The 24,672-nt window shown below is 40.8% G+C and overlaps 1 protein-coding gene across 2 annotated transcripts; it reads right to left on the bottom strand.

Moving 5' to 3' along the window:
* Positions 1 to 20: 20 nt before the first annotated feature.
* On the bottom strand, positions 21 to 24,293 carry ADAT1 (adenosine deaminase tRNA specific 1). 2 transcript variants are annotated; one of them, XM_086621175.1, is made up of 9 exons: positions 23,855 to 24,293; positions 23,437 to 23,505; positions 21,679 to 21,733; positions 20,784 to 20,914; positions 18,629 to 19,244; positions 13,157 to 13,302; positions 10,690 to 10,789; positions 7,958 to 8,044; positions 21 to 165 (listed from the first exon to the last, which is right to left on the bottom strand). In XM_086621175.1, exons 1-9 carry the CDS (start codon positions 24,021 to 24,023, stop codon positions 33 to 35), a joined length of 1,506 nt encoding a protein of 501 aa, XP_086477301.1. In that variant the 5' UTR covers positions 24,024 to 24,293; the 3' UTR covers positions 21 to 32. The 2 variants fall into 2 exon arrangements, with proteins under 2 accessions (XP_086477301.1, XP_086477302.1); XM_086621176.1 differs by lacking the exon at positions 21 to 165 and having other exon boundaries at positions 13,157 to 13,259.
* Positions 24,294 to 24,672: the final 379 nt, after the last annotated feature.

Raw genomic sequence — 24,672 nt, 5'->3', positions numbered from 1 at the left:
TTATTGCTGGATTTACATAGCCGCATGTATTCTCATGTGAAGTGCAGATATTCCTTGGTATTCTTGACCCAACCCAGCAGAGCTTGGCTACGCAGCACTTTCCAGGCTTCTTGATAATTTAATGCAGCTTCCTTGTAGTCCCAGTAGGTTTCTAGAGTCTTCATCCTGACAGAAAACGCACAACAATGAAAACATTTCTATTATCCTATCAGATGTAATGTCATAAAATGAAAAAAACAATCAAACATCTAAAAACATGATGATGCCCTATGAGCTCTTTCATGCTACTGAGTGAAATTCTCTTGTGCTTCCAGTGAGACTTGGAGACGCCCAGGCCCTGAAGCTAGTGTCAGACATTGTCAGCAGCCTTACAAAAGGCAGCTAAATTACTCCTCTACTGTGCTTCAAACACACTGGCCAGCAATACAAGTGTTAGTGTTTGACTGTGTGTCAACAGATTACAGAAAAATTCCCTGCTAGCAAAAAAAGTTGAAGCAAAGCAGGAAACATGGCTAGAGATAGACGATTTGATTTGGGTGGAAGTAGCCTTGTTTTGCTATAAGAATGGATACAATCGCTGGCTGGAAGGGAAGGGGACAAGGACGAACAGGACAGTTTTTCTTTTCCAACGCAAAATAATGGAGAAGAGTGACACAAAGGTGAAAGTACTTTTTTTACCTTCTCCCTAAAGCAAAAGAGCCTCAGCAAGGCTCTCTATTTCCCTTCCTCAGGTACAGCCTGCTCCCCACAATCTCAGCAGAACCACTGGTCACTCCGCTGAGTACATTATACCATTAATTTTCAAAACAGGGAAATTCAGGTCTAGAGTATCTGAACACAAGTGCCTCTAGAACAATTTCATCAAGACTTTTTTTTCCCTCTCCTTGCATTCCTTTCCCAGTCTCTCACCTCTGCCAAACAGTCTGTCAGCCACATGTGGCACGTAACATTTATACATTCAACCCAATATGAAGGAAAGATCATTTGCCACAGGACCTTTGTGAAGAGCCAAACTACTATAGAAACCTTAATCTAAAAAATTCAGAGAACCACTGCACTAACTTCCAGAACAGGCTTTCATGCTCAAAGGCATCTTGATCACCACCACCACCCCAAAAAAAACCCCAAACCCTAACAAACCCAAAAAAACTTAACAGCAGACCATCAGAAACTGCATTTCAGGCATTCAGCACTCTGCTATAAGCGTTCTTCTAGAACACTGTGACATGCATAGCAAGCCATGAGATATTATCTATCTTGCAGATGTTTGGTTCAGAAAGTACAAGAGTAGGGAACCTGTCTATGCCATTGCTGAACATGGGAGATGTATGCTCTCTTACAAATTTGCCTGCACTCTTGTCACAGCTAATCCATTTTGCTTTCTTTACCTCTTTCACATTAATCAAACTCTGTAAAACTAACCTCCAAGCTGCTCTAGAAAGTTCCATGGAAGGGTCCACTGCAACTCTTCCCCACCTGGCCAGTGGAACAGTCACAGAACCCCATTGTCAACGAGGAATCATGGTTTAGGAGCCTCACCAAACAGGCAAAAGACCAGCAACTATCTGCATAAGCAGCATTCAGGAAACAACACAGGTCCAAGGAGGGCCAAGGTTAACCCACAACAATCATCTCCAAGTTGTTCCTCTCCAGGTACTCCAACATGTACCTCACACACAGTACAAACCACGTGCACCTTCTCCTCCACCTCAAAACCACTTCCTGGTGAGCAATATGCATGCCTACGCTCAAGGATAATGACTGAATCATTCTTTGGAAAGAAACTCTCTTATACTAGCAAGCTTCTTGCACTTAAAAGTACGTCCGATGTATTTGTTTCAGACTTTGACCCTGCCGTTCTTCACTATAAATCCATCTAATGACTTATATTTGTCCTTTATCATAGAATAGCTAATATCAGATACTGTTTACATCTTCCAAACATAGCTATTTGTACTTTTGAGGTCACATTTACGACAGTCAAATATCAAAAAAGAATTATACAACACATTTTTGGACTGGCTTGATTTTGTGAAGGGTGAAACAGCTGTTTTCCTTGCATTTGCTGTGGATGCACATATATAGATATTGATCCAGACATAGATAGATAAATATATTTCACCTGCCACTAAGCCAAGAGAAAGACTCCAATGCTTAGCTGTTCTTCATTTCTTCCTTGCTAAATGTTGCTCTTTTTCCTGAATCCACTGGCAAATCATAGGCTCTTCAACTCATATCCGGCAGTCTGATTCAATTTAACTAAAACACACATGGAATTTTTCTAACCTAGATTATTCCAACAGACCTTTGTTTGGAAACTGTTAAGGAAAACATAGCTCACATGAGAGCAGGATAGACGGTACAGAGAAGTTCAATATTTTCAGTCCACTGACAGCTACATGGGCACATGTAACTGCAGCCTCTTGGGGTCTCATTCTCCCAGCAGACAACATCACTACACAGTTTAACAGTGGATGCAATAGAAAGCTGCATTTTAAACAGCTTCCTCAGAGAGCTGACAAAATCAAATAGATTTTATTCAATTCATGCTCAACTTCTGCATTAAGCTTCTAAGAAATTTTCAACATGTATATGAGAAAATGCTTTCAAATTCAAAATACATCTGCCTAAAAACCTCACATGATTCGACTATCTCAGCTTTGGTTGGGCCATTAAGGCTCTGAGCACTAGTAATGAAGAACCTGTGACTTTTTTTGGCAGAAACAAACACTAGTTTTCTGCTCCAGGCAAAGCCTATCACAATCATCTGTTCCTCAGCCTATTCAGATCTGCCTGACTACATTCCTTTTACACTCCCCTTTACTATTTCAATCTCACCGGTACACTACTGAGAAAGAGACAGAGTGTGATTCTGATGCCTGTGTACCAGGGACATAAGAGGTGATTCACAGATTTCATTCTGAATGGTATTACACTCTTGAAAAAAGCCTTACACAAATGACCATTATGGTTGAAAACATTCATGTGCTTAGCCACATGCAAAGCTGAGTAGAAATGGGCTCACGAGCAAGGCAACCTGCAAAGAAAAGCAGTAACACTGCTGCAATACTTTATTCTCAGCAACAAACCCTACCTTTAACCCCATATTCAAACATTTACATTCAACCCATAATGCACTTTCGAGATTACAGACATACTGCACATGAAAAATGTTGACATAAGCACAAGTCATCAAACAAAACACTACTCTTGTACAAAAATTAATGAGCCACATCTAAGAGGGCAAAAGCTCACAGATCTTCAATATATAAAAACCTGTTGTGAATCCATAATGCATGATAGGGGGTCAGGAAACCATAGTCGGCCTGATTCTATCAGTATCTTCTTCAATGCTTCAGACAAAATGCAGTCATTGCAGGTAAACTTTGTAATTGACACCAACTGTTAAGAAGATACAGAACAAAGCCACAGAGCGAGCTAACTCAATGAGTGAGTTCCACTCAAATACAACAAGTTTTAACAGCAAGGTAAGGTTTGCAGCATTTGGAAGATTGTTACAGCATTGCTGTGCCTAGCTTGGGAGACCAGATTTTCAAAACATTATTGAAAAATTAGAAAATGAGCTTTGTGGCTTTTTCAAATGTCATCTGAGATGTGGAAAAAAATGAATCACACACAGAAAGAGATGTAGAAGCTCAACAGAGTAATTACGAAAAAAATAAAGTCTTGAGATAATTATGATGGATAAGTGTTTTCATGGGGCAGAAAATGCTACTTAAGAAAAGGCTCTTCAATCTGGCAAAGACCTAACAGGCATCTACGACGTGGAGTACAGAAGAGATTTTTCTCAGATCAGAGGACCCAGCTGTCCCGCAGGCCTCTATGCAGTAGTAGGACCATCGCAATAATTTAATGTAGAAACTTTAAAAAGAAAATTTAAAAGGAACTAGAAAATTGCAACAAAATTCTTGCCAAACATGTTGTGTTTGGCTTTTTTTAATTGGAGAACAGCAGTAACAGTGGAACTGCACCCCTCCGTGACTTTCATGAGGCTGACACTTCCCTACCATCGCCCAGTCATTCCATCAGGAAATATTTTGCGGTCACCTGGTAGAATCTTTTTTTTTTTTTTTCCCCACAAACGAACACTGGCAAAATATCTTGAACACAAAGCCCAAGCAAAGATTCTATGCTTTACCTTAAATATTTAAATCTTACAGCCATCTGAAAGTCCTTGCACTCCTTTGTGCAATAGCCCACCCCCTCCAATGAGACGTCACTGGAACTGCAGACTGAACGTGAAGGAGGAAGAAAGCACTGACTACAATTTCAGAGAAAAGAGGATCAGTCATCCATTTAACCAGCCCAGCAAGAAGCTCAGGGCAGGTTTACGTTACAAAGTCTCCCTCAGATTCAGACAAAGGGCTGCGTAGCCACACCTTGCACAAACAAGGATGCCTGGTGAATCTGTGGTGGGTGCCACTGCAGACAAAAGAAGGCTTTCACTTCCTCAGGTGATGAACAAGGCACCGTTTTTCCTACCAGCAGAGAAAAAAAAACAACAAAAAACCTCCTTTGCCATATTACCACCAAGTCATCTGCAAACAACAATAATACCGCACGGGTTTTTACATAACAATTCAGATCAGCGATGGTACAACACTGCCTACGGTGGGTCATCATTCCTTTGACTGTGAGCATGGAAAACACGAAAAGAAAAAAAAAAGCTGGATTTATGTACCAGTTTTCAAATTAATTTCAAAATACCATTAATTTCAAAACATTAACATGAAATAACATGTGAGAGGGAGTAAAACAGACTATGGCATGTGGAGGTAAGAGGTTATAAAGAAATAAATAACATTTTAGATAGCCTAGCTAGAGAGATGAGTGAGAATTTAAGTACAGCAGAGAAGACAGATCATAGAAATTATCACAAAGAAAGAAAGAAAGAAAGTAGGACAGCACAATACAGCACTATGTGGTTCTTGGTGAAGAAGTAGTCAATGCCAGCCAAACAGCACCTTCTCACAGTCTCAGCTGAAAGCAAATAAACTAAATCCTGAAAAAAAACCAACTGCTGAATGTTATGCTCAGCATCTTAGCTAAGATACACCACTACAAATTCCTACACTTGCCTTTTAGGAGAGTCACCAAAGTTCTGCCTCCAGTCAGCTCTCTACCTGTTCCAATTTAACAGTGCCCACACTGATCCTCTGGAGAGGAGTGAAGAATGAAAGAGAAAGGAAGGCACAAAGAGTAGGAGAAGCAACATTTAAACATAGGAAAGAAGCAAACAAAAGAACATAAGAATCAGTACACTAGTTCCATATAAAGCTTTATCTGCTCCAATATCCTAGGATTGCCAGTGGACAACAGTATATGAAGGAAGAATTAAGTAAAGAATGATCCTTGTCCTATTATACCCTACAACTACCAAGACAAGCTGTTTAGAAAATTTCAAAGGACAGAAGAATGAGATTCCCTTGATGGCGCAGCAAGGATGGGAGGCAAGAGACCAAAAAGTGAACTAGAAGAGGCAGGGCAGGAACTTAGGGGCAAAGTGGAAAAAAGGAACGTGGGTGACAGCATAGCACTAGAGTCAACCATTCATAGAAGGAGATAACAAGATAAATGTGGATGGGAAGAAATTACAAAACTGGGTAACAGTTAAATACACAGCAGTTTAGAGGAAACAATTTGGGAGCGTGGATTTCTCATCTTAAGTCCACTCAAATTCACACTACAAGGAAGAAAGGAAGAAAACACATCAGAATATTGTGCAGAAAGAGAAAGGAAAGAAGAAGGAAACAGCAATACAAAGACATTTTTTTAGTTTGCTTTTTAAGTGAAGAGTAGGAAAAACAAAGACTTCAAAAGGAAAGCAACTGGACAAGCTGAATAGTTAGCCAGCACTTCTACTGTATAAACAGAGTTTGTGCTGCCTAAAAATGATGCCACATCTGCAAATCAGCTGGAATTTGTCAGGAGAAGCCCAGACAGAAAAATGATAGAGCACAAAAAAGTCAAAGGAAATTACAAAGCCACTGCAGTCTAGAAAAGCCCTGAGGTGAAGTGACTTTACATAAGCAGCACATGATCAGCACAATGAGTCACTTGCCCAACAGTGCACCAGCTCACACTCTATTCTGAGGAAATTATGATGGCTAAACAAGTGAGCACAAACTTCCACCTCAAAGAGGCTAATAATTTTATATTTAAAACTGAACTAAGGAGAAAGTGTTCCTCTACTTATAGAATCAGTTGAAACCATTTCAGCAATAGCATAGCTCATGTTGACATCAGAACTTTAAAATAGTTATGAGACACTTCTACAGACCAGAAGGTACCTGCAATCTCTAATTCACAAAACTCAAAAGCAAGCAAGATCTAATAATTACATATCCAGGGTGCACTTACTTCGGCTAAGCTAATCTCATCTAATATCTTGGTACCATGAAAGGCAGAAATGTCCTGTCTCCCCTGCTTCCAGCCACACATACCTCCTACTTCCTTTGCATGGGTTTTATTATCCGTTTTAGTTTTCCATGAGCCAATTCCGCTCCTTAGTCCAATAGAAAACACAGAAGACAAGGAAATTGTTTTCTGCCACATAAGCTAGTTGAACTGTCTCACTGTAAAGTTGGAGAAGTGCTACTGATACAAGGGAAAAAAATAGGAATCTACAGCAAGTAGCAGCAGAGACTGCTGCAGGACTATCTCCATCAGCAGCTACAAGCAGTTAAATTAGCTCAACGGCTGGTAGAATTGCATCCCAGAGCTGGTGAAATCATACCTGGAAATAAGTCTAAAATAAAATTAACCTTCCAAGGCAATGGATTTGGAACCTTCTACATGTCTCAGAATCTCTAAAGCCCAAGTGAGAGGTAAGTTTCTGTGTATATGAAACTATGCCTTGCTCTATGGTAGCTATTCGGGCTGGAATATCACCAACTACATAATGCATGTAATGTAATGCCAGACCGGATGATTACCACAAGAAACTCCAGTCTGATAAACTAAACTTATTTGTAATAATGTAAAAGAAACCTCCAAGTATGGCTTCCTCCAACAAAAGCTTCTTTCTGTTCTTTCCAGAAAGTCTCCATCTATGTAATATATGCATTGCTGAAAGAGCCCTACACACTGTCTCACCTTATTAGCTCTTACTTCATCATACGCTTAGAGAAAAAGATTTTAGCCTAGACTTTTCTAAAAAACAAAACAATAACCAAAAAAAACCCCAAAACCCAAAAGTACCACAAAAAAAACCCCAAAACTTTTTTTACTGAAACTCTTCCTTGTTGTGAAACAAAGAAATGGCATTTGATAGAACTACTAAACACCAACCAGATATCAGTAACCCCACAACAATTCTGGGATTGGGCATTCAAAGAATGCCACCAAAGGTACAGTGCTGCAGGCAGCTGATCAAACAGCTCACATTTTCAAAAAAAAGTACTACCTTCCTCCTCTCATCTCCCTCTCCACTCCTTCTTCCCTAGCTGTCCACTGCCACTTTCAGATAAAACCACTTTAACTCAGGAAAAAAAAAACAAAATGTAGAATTTTCGGGAAAGATAGCAAGTTGAAGAGGCTTACAGAGGCGTCCAAGAGACACCAGATCTACTGCAACAGAAGCCCAAGACTTCACTGATCAGGAACAGAGATTACTCTTCTGAAAAGTAGCAGGCCTTCAGAAGAGATCAGCTGCCCAAAATTCTTACTTTAACTCCAAACAAACAAACCACCTGCAATTTCTTCTGTTTGTCATTAATATATGAGATGCAATAGCTATTTCTCCAAGGACGTGATTTAAAAAGATCAAAGAGAGTCTTCCTAACCCATCAAGCACATGCCGTATTTTTCAAGTAACAAATTTTAACAATGAACTTATCTAAAGTGAGATTCATGAGCAGATTCTGGTATCATCACAGTATTCTTGAGTTTCATTAAGATAAATTTACACTTCTAAATATAATGAAAATGGCTTTACCGGAGAGTGTCTGGTAGATTCTCTTGTGAAATACTTGTCACCAGCTCTTGAAATGTATGGAAGAGTTCCACTTTACAGATCTTGGATCTGATGGAAAAAAAAAATAAATCAGAAATTCTGATGTAAAAAAGAAATTAGAAATGTACTTCCTCTTACAGCTCAGTCGTACATCCCAGCTGAATGGTTTTGGTAAAAAACACGTTCACTTCTCAAATCGCTTAAAACGTTTTCCACAATTTAACTTATCCTACTCCATCTGAGCTGTCCACCTGCCCTATCCTTTCGTTTAAATGTTATATTGACAAAGAGCTGCATTGCCCTCATTGTCCCAGCTAGGACACTCTCAAGTTTGCAGAGAGAACATTTTCATATCTTCAGTTATCCATGTGAGGCTGCACTGTCATCAGCTCTCAACTACAGCAAAGTTGAGCCAAAAAGACTAGTCCCAGAACTGATCAAACAAGCACAGAAGGATTCCAAAGGCTTGTTCAAACTGGCAAACTTTGTATTATTCAGAACAAATAAAAGAACCAGCAGAAATATCTGGAACAATGCTGTCCTTTTCATAATGGTGATGAGGACACATTCAGCAACAGCTGCAGGGCAGTTAAATACAAAGAGGCTCATCAAAAAATAAAGTGAGTCAAAGTCTGAAAGGTCTTTTGAAGTTACCATACACATCTCTGTCAGCTTTAAGCCTTTCACTTCCCCCAAAGAGAAGGCAACCAGAAGAGCTGTTTATAAAGCATGGTTTGTTTTTGAAAGCCCCAGCTGATCTCTCTATTTAATTAAATTCTCTTTATACACTTGTCTTCACAATGACTGATTCAGTTGTCCAACATGTGCAAGCTGATTCTCCCCAAGCATTGAAAAAAACCTATCAATCAAAAAAACTTTCCTATTTTGCTAGTATGTTCTTTAAGAACCCCAAAATTGACATGCAATGCTCTAAAATTTCATCTCACCTTAATGTGTCAAAGGTTCATGTTGCAGTTTTCGGTGTTTTACTTAATTAAGCATTAACAAAAGTACATACCTACCTACAGAGATGTACCTACAAACTCCTTTCTGTCAGTCACCTTTACCTTCCCTCATATTTAGTCTTATCTAGCATACTGAGGCAGGGGGAACCCCGAACAACATGCCCCACTGATCACCCTGAGATTCCTTGAGGGGAAAAAAAACAGGGTAGACATACAAGACTTGTTTTTTATTAAACACCTCCCCACCCCCCTAGGCTATATATTCCCTATTTTCACGATGAAAGCTCCTTTTGTGACCTTTTATCATGAAAGTGTAAACAGCTTACTTATTCCTTGACATTCTTTTTAATCCTGATTTCCGAAGAAAATGAGTCCTTTGCAATCACAGTCTTGCAGGCCCTCTCTAATGATTTTTGAATGTTTTAGTGAATTAAAGAGAGGAGAATCTCTCAATAATAACAAAGTTCCTATAGTTTTGTGCAAACCGGCTGCTAGCAGATGGCTGTGAAGTTTGAATTGATACACAAATACTAAATAGCAAATTTAAACCTACTGAGAAAAAGGGGTTGGTCACTTCTGTTTGATCTTTCACACGTCTTCTGGAATACATTACACATCACATACTAAAAACTGATATTCTGTAGTGCACATAAGGCCTGTCTCAAAAGACACACTAAGTCACCCAGATCACCTGTGCTAAACACATCCCAGACACCAAGAGTGGCCACACCTGGTCCTCTTCTTTCCAGGGAAAATTTGGAAATAGCAAGATATAACAGGATAAACTTAGTCAAGTCAGGCCTAACTCGGAGAAGCTCAGAATATGCAACTCGCAGGCATGTGAATGAATTCTCCACAAAAATTGTCCAAGCTGTACTTACCATTTTATTCACTACTGCCAGGATTATCTTCTTTCTCCCAGACAGTCTGGGGAAATGAACACTATGACCATTGATAAAGTGGTAGTATAAGCAGCCAACAACTAAAACATGACCCCAACCCTCAAGCTGAACTTCCATAGACCAATGATAATTTTGATCACCTAAACTGAGGAAAGTGTCAAGAGATGGAGAAATTTGTCTGCAGACATTTACAAGTAATTCCTCTTGACCACAACAAAAATACGTAACTGCTTCTTTAAACATTAATAGTTGATAGAAGATAATGATGCTTCTTAAAGTGCACGGCGTCAAGACGACAATTGGAAAGGTGACATGTTTTGTGTTAGGAATCTGCAGCAAGCATTTCATAACATATTCAAACTTTAAGGCAGAAAGGCACATTTCAAAGCAACACTTTTAACAATCACACATTCAGGTCAGCTGGCCTGACTTACAGAAAAATGAATCTGTAAAAAAGAGGACCTGCAATACACACATTTCCTTTGGTCATCAACCCAAAAGATACAAAGCAAAAATTCTGCTAACTTCACCAATAAATAAACTGTCTTTTAATAAAAATTGATCATAGTCCCCCAGCACCATTATCCACAACGTTCTCTTTAACCAACAGTGACAAAGAAGAAACAGGATAAACTTGTTAACCCTCATTCAACTTTTGTCATTGCAACTCCCATTCTCTCCCTTACGCAGTAACTCTTCCTTTTCCCCTGCTCCCTACCTTTCCCCTTTTTCCCCACTCTCTCTATTTCCTTCTGCTCTGACAATGCACTACACATCACATGAGCTACAGAGGCATGTATGCTAAGAAACAAGATACACGCATCCACATATCACAACATTCTCACACCTGCTCTGATGGCTTCCAATACCCTTCCTTGTTGTCCCCTGCCGGAAGCCATCTGAGGTGACATCCAGAGGCTGCTCAGGGACTGCGCTCCAACTGATAGCTGTAGAAGAAAGGATTATGAACAAGGGAGACATTCTCATCCCAAAAGCAGAACGTAACAGTTCCTTTCATTCCATGTGTTCACATGATACCATGCTTCTTCCCAAAATAATTCAAACTAGAAAAAGGACCACGGTTCTCTAGGGTCATGATTCACTGGAATCACCTCAAGGAACAGGTAGATTCTGTTTAATAGAAAGAAAAAAAAAGTATATATATATACACACACACAGAGGGAGCTTTCATTTTAATCAGGTCCTTCAAGAATCCATGTCGCTAAATATTCAGACCCTCCAGCTTTGTAATTCTTCCCTTTTTAGGGGGATTCCACTTTCTTTTGTGCATCCTGTCTAGGCAAAGCACGAAGAAATTTCCAAGTCAGACGGCTTTTTTTCATATCAGGCTGTGAAATACTCCCCTAAGCTACTTGGATCAGTCACTCTGTTTTCCTTATTAATTTATTGTGTGTTATATTTTTATTGTGTATTGTATAGTCTAAATAGTTCTCTCTCTGATGACTGACATGCATTGAATATCTGTAGACTTTACTGGAAAAATGTTATTAGCTAGTAGCCAAATAAAAATAATTTGTTGGAAGAGATGGCACATGCCAACAACATTAACCTTTATCCCCATTCGGGTAACCTTCTTACCATCTTAAACTGTAAACTTCTTGACGCTGAAACTCTGCATGCCACATCTTACAGATTTGTAACTGACCAGCAAAGAAAGTATCAGCAGCACTTTAACAGAAACAAAACTGATCGACATGCCCAATCTGTCCCTCCATAGCTTAACAACAGTTCCTTTAACTTATACTGCCTTGAGAATTTTTGTTCCCTAAGTTCTCCCATTTCTCTGTGTTCCTAACAGGCAAAACAGTTGCACATGCATTAACTCTAAAGACAATTTTCGCAGCTTCTCTCCTTCATGACACCATCTTGCCATTCAAGATGCTCAAAAACTACACCTTCTAAAGCATATTATGGAGACTGGTCAAAGTTAATCACACTTGTATTATGATTGAACTGTACGCTGCAATTGCCGTACTCTGCTAAGTGTAAATTGTACTTGTGTTATAATTTAGGTACAATGCTGTATCACTCTACTAAATTAAAATCCTGTGTAATGTCAAACAACATTAAATACATACAACTGGTGTAAACATTAAAAACCCCCCATGTGTGGATTATCTAAAACCACCCAGTCAGATGACAGCAAAGTCTGACAGGCAAATAAAAATTTACTTAAAAATGAAAACACTTTCTATTTTTTCGTTTCTTCATAGTTAACACAAATTTCAAAATATTAAACGGAATCCATTTTTCTTTCTAAAAACACCAGCTGAAATATTCCTATCAAGCATATTTCAGTACTTGGTGTAACAGCCCTGAACGAGTTTATTCTAATTTTCATCCTTTCAAGAAAAAAAAAAAAAAATCAACCTAGCATAATTCATATATGCAAAAAGTGTGATAAAGTATCATTCGTCTTTATTTAACAGAATTACCTCAGTAACTGTACAGAAAGAAAGGCATACTCAGGAATTTAGACACAGTTGGCTTCAGATCTTTTCTGCTAAGTGAATTGGCACCATTTTTCAATGACAGATTTTGTTTCCTATTTCACAGAATCAAAATCTTTTCCTCCCTGGCACCTGTAAATAACTCCAATTTAATGAATCTGAATTCCATTGAGGAACCCTTTGCTTCCATTCTATCGTCAGCTCTATTGTCATAGAATAACTTCCAGTTCCATTTAAGCCACAAAAGTATGCAACAGCAGAAGGCAGGCATGTCCAAGTTTAAAGAAACTGCTTAACCATACACATACAGTGGCAGTTCCATTGTTTTTTTTCCCCAAATGAGAGTATATTCATTCATCGCCATGACAAAAAAATGCAATGTCCAAAACCTCTATCAATTAAAACCTTTACACTATACTACTCTGTATTCTTTCTACGTTCACAGATTTCTGAAGCAATTACAAGCATAACTCAGCACGGCAAGTCTTCTGTTCATTACCAAGGAGAATGCAAAACTAACTGAAACAATAAGTCTTTTGATATTTTTGTCTTCCTACTGCCCTCAGAACTTTTGCTTTCACTGGTTATTTTCTGTCTTTGTTTAGATTATAAATTCTTAATAGCACCAACCAAGTGTTTATTCAAGCCTGAAAACTCCCTACAGAAGCAGAGGCTGAGCTGAATATTTTTAAGTTCTGGCCTGAAATTAAATTCTTGTTACAAATCACACTTTGCCTCTAGCACTGGCAATGAATGATGTTTCATTTTAGGAAACCATCAAAACCACCTCATTTCTATTTGCACTTTTGCACATAGTTATGTAACTGGCTCAAGTTAACTCACCTGCACTACAAGGAACAAGTTTTGTTTTGCTGTTGGTTTGAACTTCCTGAATTGCCTGACGGCTATGTTCAAATTGGAGATCTGATTGCAGTAGTTCAACCTCCTGAGGGAGAAAACCATCTGGTAAAAATGAGATATGCTGACACCTAAAGTAGAAACAGAAAAATGCAAGTGATTTTAAGTCTGGTCTTCCCAAACAAGTCAATTTTATGCAATTTCCCTTCATCATCTAAAAGATGTTACTTTTAAATTAAAACTGAATTGAGTATGAGTTATAGAAGCAAGACAAGGAGGTTTAGGGGCATTTTTCCCTTCAAAAAGTATTTGTTAAAAAAAAAAAACAAAGCCACATAGCTTATTAAGACCTTGTCCATCCTAGAAAAACGAAGATGAATTTATTTTAAGAAAGGTCTATTTAAAAGCTAGTATAATCAAAGGAGATAAAGTATGCAAGATAAAAGCTGCAATACACTTCTGCAATCAATGAAAAATAATAAAGTATTAGTAAACCGTATTACATTAACAACTGTTTTATGAACCTGAAGGTTCATAATCAAAGACTTGAAAGATATAAACCATACTTACAGTTCCATGTATAATCACATCTTTATTACCTTAAATTATTGTTACATGCCGAATGGGATTAGGCTTGTATGAGGAGGAAAAAATGGCCTGTGTTTAATCATGATAATATTTACATAGAGCAGGAATAAATTAAGACTGAGGTTCATGTTGTCAGATGTAATAGTCTAAAAAAGTGCCTGACTTTGCAATCTAAGACTAATGAGGCTGGGCAAATTCTTATCCCACGTGTTACACAATGAGTAAACTCCACTGCACAGGAGCTAAAGTTTCCCCTAATAACATACTATGACCTCTTTTATAACCATCCTAAGAGGATGCAAGGCTATGGAGAAATGGAGGTACTAAAAAAAGCTGAACCCTTCAGATGAACTGATCTGGTAACTGCATCTTAAAGGGAGTGGTTCAGCTCCTCCGTTTCTTTCTTGCTACCCTTTCCCTCCACTCTGCCCAGTTCCACTTACTCTTTTCTAATGCTTGCAGTCCTTTGTTGCACAGATTTAACTTCCTAAGCAAGAAAGTACCCACTTCCTATCCTCTTGTTGCTGGGATAGTTTTCACCAACTCAAGGATGCGAGGAGCAAGAAAGCCAGCGTGCAACAGATGACTTTGCTCATTTAGAGCAGTGCACTTCGCCTCTCACTTAAATGTACCTGAGGAAACAGGTTGTGTTATCAGAGCTCTACTACTCACAGCAGGGAGAAAAATGAAATTCACATCAAAGAAGCAGATAAATTTTTACCACCATGGAAACGCACATAAATTTTGCCTTGCCAGTCTAACACAACTCTTAAAAGTCTTTTCCGAGCTGGCTAGTACAAGCTGTCACATACTGGGTGTCCTGAACCACTTCAGTAAACCACAGAATGGCTGAGCTGGGAGGGACCTCAGGAGGTCATCTGGTCCAACCCCTCCCTGGCTCAAGCAGGGCCACCTATAGCCAGACACCCAGGACCATGTTCAGATGACTTTTGAGTATCTCCAAGCTGGGAGACTCCATGACCTTTCTGGGCAGCCTCTGCCAGTGCTCCGTAGAGGGGAAAGAGCACCTTCTTAGACCTGCGGGCAAAACTTTGCCTAATGCAGCCCAGGAAACCATTAGCCTTCTTTGCTGCCAGGGCACAGTGCTGGCTCATTTTCAACTTGGGGTCTAGCAGGACCCCCCCGTCCTTTTCTGCAAAGCCACTCTCCAGCAGGACAGCCCCCAGCATATATTGGTGCATGGGGCTGCTCCTTCCCAGGTGCAGGACCTTGCACTTCCCCTTGTTAAACTTCATGAGGTTCCTACCTTTCTCCAGCTCGTCAAGGTTCCTCTGCATGGCAGCACAATCCCCTTGCATATCAGCCACTCCTCACAGTTTTGAGTCATCAGCAAACTTGCTGGGGGTACACTCCATGCCATCATACAGACCATTAATGAAGACGTTAAACAAGACTGGACCTAGTATTGACCCTGGAGTACATGGCTACTTACATCTCCAATTACCCTTTGTCCAGTGATCACCACCCCCAGGCTCAGCCATTCAGCTAGTTTTTAATCCACCTCACTGCTCATCCAGCTCGCAACAGATTCTCTACGAGGATCTTACAAGAGGCAGTGTCAAAAGCCTTACTGAAGTCTAGGTAGACAATATCCACTGCTCTCCCCTCGTCTACCAGGCCAGTCACTTCATCGCAGAAGTTCTTCAAGTTGGTCAGCATTCACCCTTGATGAATCCACGCTGACTACTTCTGATTATTTTCTTGTCTTTCATGTGCCTGGAAATATTGCCTCCATCTCCTTCCCAGGGATTGAAGTGAGGCTGACCAACCTGTAGTTCCCTGGATTCTCCCTGACATTCCCGAAGAATGGAATGACATTTGCTTTCCTCCAATCTTTGGCAACTTCTCCCAAGCACCAAGACTGATCAAAGATTAACAAGAGTGGCCTCATACGGCTATCACCCAGCTGGCTTGTAATTATCTAATTAAGGTTTAGGCCCTGCCTACAAAAGGCGGGCCATTTCCTCCTGGCTGCGGAAGATGCAACAACATCCCTGGAGCCGCAGCCCAGGCTGATGAGCAACAGCCTCACAATGACATCTACCAGTTCCCTTGGCTCTCCTGGGTGTGCTCCATCAGGACCCAGGGACTTAAGCATGCCCAGTGTTCTTAAATATTCTCTGACCTGATCCTCCTCCACCAAGGGTATGTTCTCCTTGCTCCAGACTTTCCCCCTGGTCTCTAGGACCTGGTATTCCTGAAGGCTAGTCTTGCTAGTAAACACTGAGGCAAAGAAAGCTTTCAGTACCACAGCCTTTTCCACCTCCTGTGTGACCAGGGCCTCCATTCTCACTCAGCAGGGAGCCCACATTTTCACAAGCCTTTGTTTTGTCACCTGTGTACTTAGAGAAGCCCTTCTGGTCTTCAACAGCCCTTCCCAGACTCAATTTCATAGAATCATAGAATGGTTAGGGCTGGAAGGGACCTTCAAAGGTCATCTAGTCCAACCCCCCTGCAAGGAACAGGGATATCTCCAACTAGATCAGGTTGCTCAGGGCCTCGTCCAACCTGGCCTGGAACGTCTCCAGGGATGGAGCTTCCACCACCTCTCTGGGCAACCTGTTCCAGTGTTCTACAACTCTCATGGTAAAAAATTTTTTCCTAATATCCAATCTGAATCCACCTCCCTCTATTTTAAAACCATTACCCCTTGTCCTATCACAACAGGCCCTCCTGAACAGCCTCTCCCCATCTTTCTTGTAGGCTCCCTTGAGGTACTGGAAGACCGCTATAAGGTCACCCCGGAGCCTCCTCTTCTCCAGGCTGAACAGCCCCAACTCTTTCAGCCTGTCCTCATAGGAAAGGTGCTCCAGCCCTCTTATCATCTTCATGGCCCTCCTCTGGACCCTCTCCAACTGGTCCATGTCCTTCTTATGTTGGGGGCTCCAGAACAACATTTGATGGGCTTTAGCTTTTTCAACCTCATCCCTGCACAGAGACACTGTCTCTATACTCCTCTTAGGTTACCCACCCTTGCTTCCACCCTCAATATGCTTCCTTTTCATGTTTTAGTTTGATCAGGAGCTCCTTGTTCATCCATGCAGGCCTCCCGACATTTTTGCCTGACTTCCTATTCATCACGATGGACCACTCTTGAGCTTGGAGAAGGTGATCCTTGAATATTAACCACTTTCTAAGGGCCCATCTTGCCTCCAGGGCCTTATCCCGTATGATTCTTCCAAGCAGATCTTTGAAAAGGTCGAAGTATGCCCTCCTGAAGTCCATGGTTCCGAGTTTGCTTTTTACTCTCCTCTCTCCCCTCAGAATCCTGAACTCCACCATCTCATGGTCACTGCAACTAAGGCCTCCTTCAACCTTCGTATCCCCAAGGAGCCCCTCATTGCTGGCAAGTTTGAGATCCAGCAGAGTATCTCTCCTCTCCTCTACCTGTCATTTCAATCATTCCTAAAGGTGGATGAGGTTCAAAAATTCCACTTCTTTTTATATTGCAGGACAGGAGAATGAGAAACAAGTATGCCAAAGCCAGAGTTGCAGAGCCAAAAACCTCATCCTTTACAGGAGCTGAAGGCTCAGAGTCTCATGGTAGAATTCTGAAGTGCATCCCTCAGAATGCATGAAGACTACAAAAGGTAGGCTTGCACTGCACATCCAAATCAGTGTGAATATAAGTGGTGGAATAGATCAATGAGAGATAATTAGCTTGCACGCAAGCGTGAAGCATCCCAGAAGCATGAAGTTTTGCTCAAAAAGCAATAAACTGACAATTAAAACTAACAGAAAAAATTGTTGACATGATATCGTGACTTTCCAATCTGACTGCCAAGTAGCATTCATCTTTCCAAACCAAAATGTACTACACCACTCCACAGCAATTTCTGCTTTAGGTATAGAACTCAGTTTCCATGGGCTGCACAGCACACCTGAAGACACATGATACAGTAAAAACTTTAGAATAGCAGTTTTCAAAAACCTCTACTGAGAACAGACTGACAATACAATTTTGAAATTTTACATGGGATGGACTTCTATGCATATGCAATAACCCAAATATTAACCTTCTAGAAAATTTAAAGTTTGGGCCCAAGCTTAGGAAGACAGCAAAGAGTAAACTGTTTTTACTGTAATTCCCTTCAAAGCAAATTTAAAACACTGCATCCTTTACGTGCTAGAATGTAAGTCTGAAAGCAGGGTCTAAAATCAGCGAAAGCTTCGGAAGAGCGAAGTTATTGTCTGTAAGGACAATCAGAAAGACATCCTTTCCACAGTGCAAAAGTCTACCTATGCACTCACTTGGAGTCACTTCAGTTGGATTGCCTTTAAGATGGATGGATTTGGAGGCTTTTTAATTTAATTTTAGGAATGGTCCTGCAAGAAATAAAAGCTGCTTTTGCTTACCAACACAATTCTATAAAAGGGAACTTACAGATATTCAGAATGACTTTGTGGAGAATGGAAAACTGAAAAAATTAAAACTTTTCTTGACCCTGATTAAGGAAATAGAATCAGTAAGAAGGCAGGAAAAGTTTAACTTCACTACACCAAAAGTCTTCACTACACTATGTTTGTGCCCTTCTGGCTGCTTTTTCTGCTAGTAGGCTTCTAGAAATACTCAGGTGGGTAACGGCCTTTCACTGCTCCGTGAAGGGAAAACCAAGGGGATCCTGAATCTAATGGAAATTCTTTTGTGAACCTTCAAGTCTGATCCATCAGCAGTAGTCACCTTTTCTCCATACTACAGAGGACTACTTTCTGAAAAGGTGAATTTGCAGAAATTCTTATTTTCTGCAAATGACTTCAGTGCAAGGTCCTGATACCTGCATGACACATCATCTTCCATAACTCACTGTCTCCATACACGCTATCTGATTTCCAAAGGAGAGCACTTACCTTTCAATAATTGCTCTCCGCATAGCTTCTTGGCTATATGGACACTTCCCCACTATAATTGCTGACAGATACACTGGATACTGCAGGAAATGCATCAAAAGAGCTCCTTGACACCCTAACACATTCCAACGAGCCAGTTTATCACTGCAGGACATAGAGCGTGTTGCATCCCCACGACCTGGCTTCACTCGTAATAATCCCACACGGTGGTACCCTAGGCCAGGTGTTCGGGCATCACCCAGCTCTCCAGGTACACATTTTGCTCCAGTTCTATAAACATCTACTATTTTCGGTCTCCCTAAGCCAGTCTCCTTATTAGCTGTTTGCATCTCTGCAGAACATCCACAGCTCTTTGGATTTGTGTCGCCTTCTGGTTTCACAGATACTTGCTGAACAGTATCTTCAGTCATTACGGAAAAGCAACCACCATCGTCAGTTTTCATTCTCTTGAGTACATGATCACTTGCCATTTCCTCTGATTTCCTTTTACCTTCTGGACCCAAATGATCATGGTTACTTCTACACTCTGCTGATTGCCCAACTGTATCATCTCCAGTCACTGGCTTAGAAAGCTGGTTCTCTGGTTCACTAATTGGAATAATAGAAGCATCTCCACCTAGAACAAAAGAAGTAATATCAAAATGGGCCAAAACCGCATGTCTCATGACTAGAACACATCACACCAGTAATATTACGGCTACTACTAGCTTTCACAGATTTGCACTCAGGAAAATTTAACTATGAGAACACACTTTTCGGACAACACTGCTCTGCACAATGAAGAATTGGACTTTGCTGAAATTTGAGCCAATGTATGTTTAATTTCAAGTTTTGCATTCTACCTAAGAAGTAATCAAAAAAGTAAAATTTAAAGCAAAAATTATAAAGCAAAAGGTGTCAAAGACATTTGACAGACTATAAGCAGTGCTGACAACTCACAGGAAAACTAGTCTGATCTAATTAAACAATACAAACTTCAAAAGACTAATTAATGAATAACTTATAAAATCAGGATAGAAATTTTAATCTGTATCACTAAAACAGGCTCAAAATCAAAATTCTGAAGCCCAGTTCAAAACAAACAAAGCCTGACAGGGATATGAGAAAAAGGCAGTCGTCAGGAAATTATTCTTCTTATTAAACTTGAAGATACAAGATTCTATTCTCATATTGCATTAACACAGAAAACCATCATAGTATATTCCAGCAATGCCATTAAAATAATGAAAACGTATAAGCAACTAATTCCCTAAGCAAAATACTGATGAGACATATTTTGAGAGTGCTTAGACTTCTTTGCCCTGGTAACAGACCAGAAGTTGAAGAACACACTGGTAGAAGCACAGTCACATTGAGACATCTGATAAAGCGGTAGACCAAGAGGTCACATTCCTACATTTTGCCAATAGATCCTCATGGTTGTGGTGCTGTATTTTTAAAACACACCAAGAATGTTTTCCATGACAAAACAAAAAGCTGCATTCCATTCCATAAGAAGTTTTGGGCTGGGGGTGGTGGTATGTTGTAGGTGTTTTTTTTGGAGTTTGGTTTTGGTGGTTTGTTTGGTTCCATTCAGAGGGTTTTTTTTTTCCCTGTTCTGTTGATTTGGGTTTTATTTGTCTGGTTGGTTGGGTTTTTTTTGTGTGGTTTGGTGTTTCTGGGGCCTTGCGTAGTTGGTTTTTTGTTTGGTTCTTGTTTGTTTGTTTCTTTTGGGGGTTTGTTGGTTTTGTTGTGTGTGGGTTTTTTTTCATTTGGTTTATTTGGTTTTGTTTTGGGATTTCTGGGGAACTGTGATAAACGTCAATGTTTTTTACTAAAATTTGAATCCAAGGAGACAACATTTAAAGCAAAGGAACCAGGAGATAAGACAGCACCTCTGATAAGTATGTTAATTTCTGGGGAAAAAAATAAATCAACCATTATTGTTTAAAGAGAAACAGAAGCATTCCACTATATAATGAGCAGTGTATCAGACTTACTGAGTTCTCATGAATCACATCCAGTGAGACAAAATACCAAATCTTAGGGCACATACTGATAACATGAGTTACTGCCTCACTCTCACTCCAGACCAAAGAGAGACCAAAGAAAGGCAAGGGGCAGAAAAGATTCTACAAGTGGGAGTCACGAAATTGCTTCACTCCAGCATACTCACATGGGGTGTGACTGGAGAAGAAAACAAATACAGTATTTGGTCTGAGTTTCCACTTCCCAGTTTCAGATCCCGGAATAAAGATACTGCATTGCTGATGGGAAGCTGCCAGCCACATCTGATGGAGAAGATATCTGTTGGGCAGAAAGTTTTCATGAAACATTTACTTCAGTTTTGATGCATGGGAAAACAACAAAAATTAGATGCTCACTAGTGCCTGTTCTTTCCTGATGTCTATGAGGAGCCAACCAGTTCTGCTTCTACAGACAGATCCAACATACTCCATAAAAATAAACACATTATTGGAACCTTAGTAACTGACCTCAAAGGGTTGGATTCTGTGGAGTTAGTTAACTCCCCAAACCACGTACGTAACATCCTCTCCTCCTCCCACTCTGTATTTTTACCAGCACTGCAACTCATCCGATTCCGTGAGAGCCCATTTAGTAGCATCAAACTGCAAGAAATATACTCTTTTCTTTAGCATTACTATTCTCCTGGCTCAGTCCCTTGAATCAGCTTATCCCATGTGAACAAGAGGACTGGTATATGGGAAACAGCAAAAAAGGCTACCCTTAACAGCTAGTCATCAGACCAGCATTGATGCCACATGAAATCAGATCCTACTTCTTCATACAGAGGCTCTACAGGAATGAGGAAGAAACAAGATTTTGTGAAATGGCCTTAACGCCGCCTAGAAATACAAAGACTAGATTAAACTCCTGCTAACACAGGGAAAAAAGTGATGCCTACACAGAAGTAATACCATCTCTTTCATTACATTCTCATCTTTGAAGCTGCAAAATCTGGCTATTTCAGCTACAGGTCAAAACCATTTGTATCACAACCACCAACCTCAAGCGGCACTGAATAACAGCATGTGAACTTCATGCCTCACCTCTGGAAGCTCCTCTTGGCCACAATTTCAGCATGACTGTCATTCAGAATATCTCCTAGAGCAACAACCAAATGAGAACAATACGAATCATTACTGAAAAGGAGTCAAACAAAGCAAACAGAATTTGACAGATGACAGTTCTCCAGATTTGTTAGCATTTGCAGGTTTAGCATTGGTATTAGGTTATTCCAAGATATTTTAACTTCCAGTCACTACAAAAGGAGGTCAATAGCCTACACAAATAAAGGACAGAATTCTTCACTCTGCAGCAAGTCAGACTTGTTTAAACACCAAATTTTAACTCTCCTGACATCTGAAATCCTTTGAGTTGAATAAACACTGGCTTCCTTCAAAACCTTCCTGATGTCTGTTCTTAACAGTAAGCCTTGATATTCTCAGATTAAGCATAACGTCCAGAAAATTTCAACTGTTCGTTAAACTTTTGGTCCAAGTGTCTTATTGCACTATGTCTTATAATTTAAATCGCTTTTCTTGTAAATAACTCTGATATTTACCAGGTTTACACATCTCATCTTCAAACGTCCTGCAGCATCTGCCTATTGCGGTATCAAAAAGAATAGGTTCTGTAGATTAGCTTTTATTTCAGGAATAAAAGGCCAGGTGATAAAAGTCCTCTTTAACAGTTCTAAAAGTTCAAAAGGTGCTCTAAAAGATAACCATTAACACGACTTACCAAGTTAATTTAAAAATAAACGAATGTTATCCTAAGAGGAAAATATTTTCTAAACTTGAGATCACTGAAGACAAACAACAGAGAGAGTAACTAGCTCTACCGTTTTCCAGTCAAATTTCTACTTTGACTCTTAATATCTAGATTGTAAGTAGTACAACAGTTTAATCACAATTTTCCTAAATCAATGAGAAAAATGTCTGTACTAATACTTTTCTAAGATGGCTAAGTCACAAGAAACATCAAACAAACCCTAAAATATATAGTTTCTGCTCTTTTGCTCCACTAACTCATTTCAGTATGAAGGGCCTTACACAGAACATGAAACAGCCTAAAACTGATGCATGCAAAACTGTTTCTCCTATCTTGCTCTACTCATCCTCTGAAGTTTAAAGAAGGTAGAAAGCCCTATACCTACATATTCACAATTTTCCTCCTTAGTCACTTTTCAGCATTAATTACTGTGGCTTCTCCCCTCTCCTAGGAAAGAGGACAGATACAATCTGAATTAAAAAAAAAAAAAAGGACATGCAGTGCAAGCAAAGTCCTACAATACATGGTAAGAAATGGTAGCTGTGGGAAGTCATGTATCTATCCCATACATTTATTGCACAAACACTTAATATCTAGCCATAGAATCTACCGTAGGGGAGAAAACGCCTGTTAGTACCACTGCTGAGTTAGAGTAAGGGTAAGACCAGAAAGGTATCTTTTGTATCAGACCACAACAAAACTAGACTAACAGGTGACAAGCCCAATTATTTCGCTTATATTTTGTTTTGCTTGCAGTGATGAAGTTTTTGGTTATGTATACTCAGGGCCTAAACTACACATTTCTACATAGAAAAGGTTTATTCACCCTTAAGGCAGCAACTGCAGCAAACTTTCAGGGCAGACATTCTGGCTGCCTAAGCCTCTCTCTTCTTGAGAAGATGAGGTCTGCCTTACACTTCTGGCTTCAATCCAAAACCCTGAGCTCAAGGCTTTGGACACTTTCATTGATTCTATGCCACCAGCAAGAAAGAAAGTAGTAGGTAGTCTGTTCTTGGATTTTACACCATACTTACCGTTTTTTCTCATTTTGTTTTGGCCAATACATTTTGTTCCAGTTCCCATAGCAACAACTTCCTTTGTTACTGAAAAGGGAAACAACAGGAACTAAACAAACTATCGCCAGAAACATTATTCTCTCACAGCCATTCTAGTAAGGTAACTCACAGAACATAGCGTAGAAGGGAAGGTAGGCCACATTCCAAAAAAGAAAACAGCATCGGCTGGAAAAAGAAACACGGAGTACAAAAAAGGAGGGAGGGGGGGTGGGGGTGCAAACGGGGGGGGGGGGGGGGGGGGGGGGGGGCGGGGCAGAAAAAGGGGGGGAAAGGAAAGAAGACAGAGAGAGAGAAAGGGGGGAAGCAAAGCATCAAGGACTGCCACCTCCTCTCCTCCTTCCCCCCTCCTGCCCCTATCCCCACAACTCATTCTTACCCTGCAGATTCCCTGGACTATCAAGAACCTCTTTTTGGGTTGCAGACTCCACTTTGACAACAGCTGCCAGTGAAGTCCATTCTCTGTTTGGATCTGGTTTCCCCTGCTTAGGGAGTCTGGTCCTGTAATGCAGGTAACACAGCTCAGCAATTTCATCAGCCGACCACATGGCTCCTGAGGCAAGCGCAGGTTCTAAAACAGAATTCCATCACAACAGATTCCATCACAGCTTACTAACAACCCTCATCTCTTCAAACCCTACGGACTTGATCTGCACGACACCTTCCTGTAGCAGATTCCTATATCCAAGGGCTAACTGCATCATCCCTTTCAGCATTTAAGAAATATAGCATATGAAATAAAAAACTTTTTTCCAAATTGCTAGGAATAAAACCCAATGCCAGAACCCCCCTCCGCCAGCAGGTGAGACTGCCGGGTCCCCAAGGTTCCCGGTACGCAGAGGCCAAGTGTTCGTCACTCCAACGTCCCCGTGCGGCCGCTGCTGCACACCGTGCACCCGTTCCGCGGCGGCACGCTGCCCCACGGCCGGGAGCGCGGAGCGCCACAGCCGGACAGCAGCGTGCCGACCGAGCCGGCGCAGCACTGGGGGGTACGTCACGCCACCCTGGGCGCAGGGCCCCACCCTCCGCGTTCCCGGTGCCGCCGCTCCTCGCCGGGCAGCGCGGCAGCAGGAAGCGCCCCGAGACGGCGCGGGACACGCGCCCCGCCAACACCCGGCCCGCGCACGCGCAGCTCCCGCCCCTCGCGCCGGGTCCGCCGGGAACGGCAGCTCCCGCGCAGGCGCACACAAAACAAGC

The sequence above is a fragment of the Tauraco erythrolophus genome, chromosome 15 (assembly GCF_009769465.1).
Source record: "Tauraco erythrolophus isolate bTauEry1 chromosome 15, bTauEry1.pri, whole genome shotgun sequence".
NCBI classification, from domain to species: domain Eukaryota; kingdom Metazoa; phylum Chordata; class Aves; order Musophagiformes; family Musophagidae; genus Tauraco; species Tauraco erythrolophus.
The sequence above is the reverse complement of the archived record's forward strand: the minus strand, read 5'-3'. Positions and strand labels throughout refer to the sequence as shown.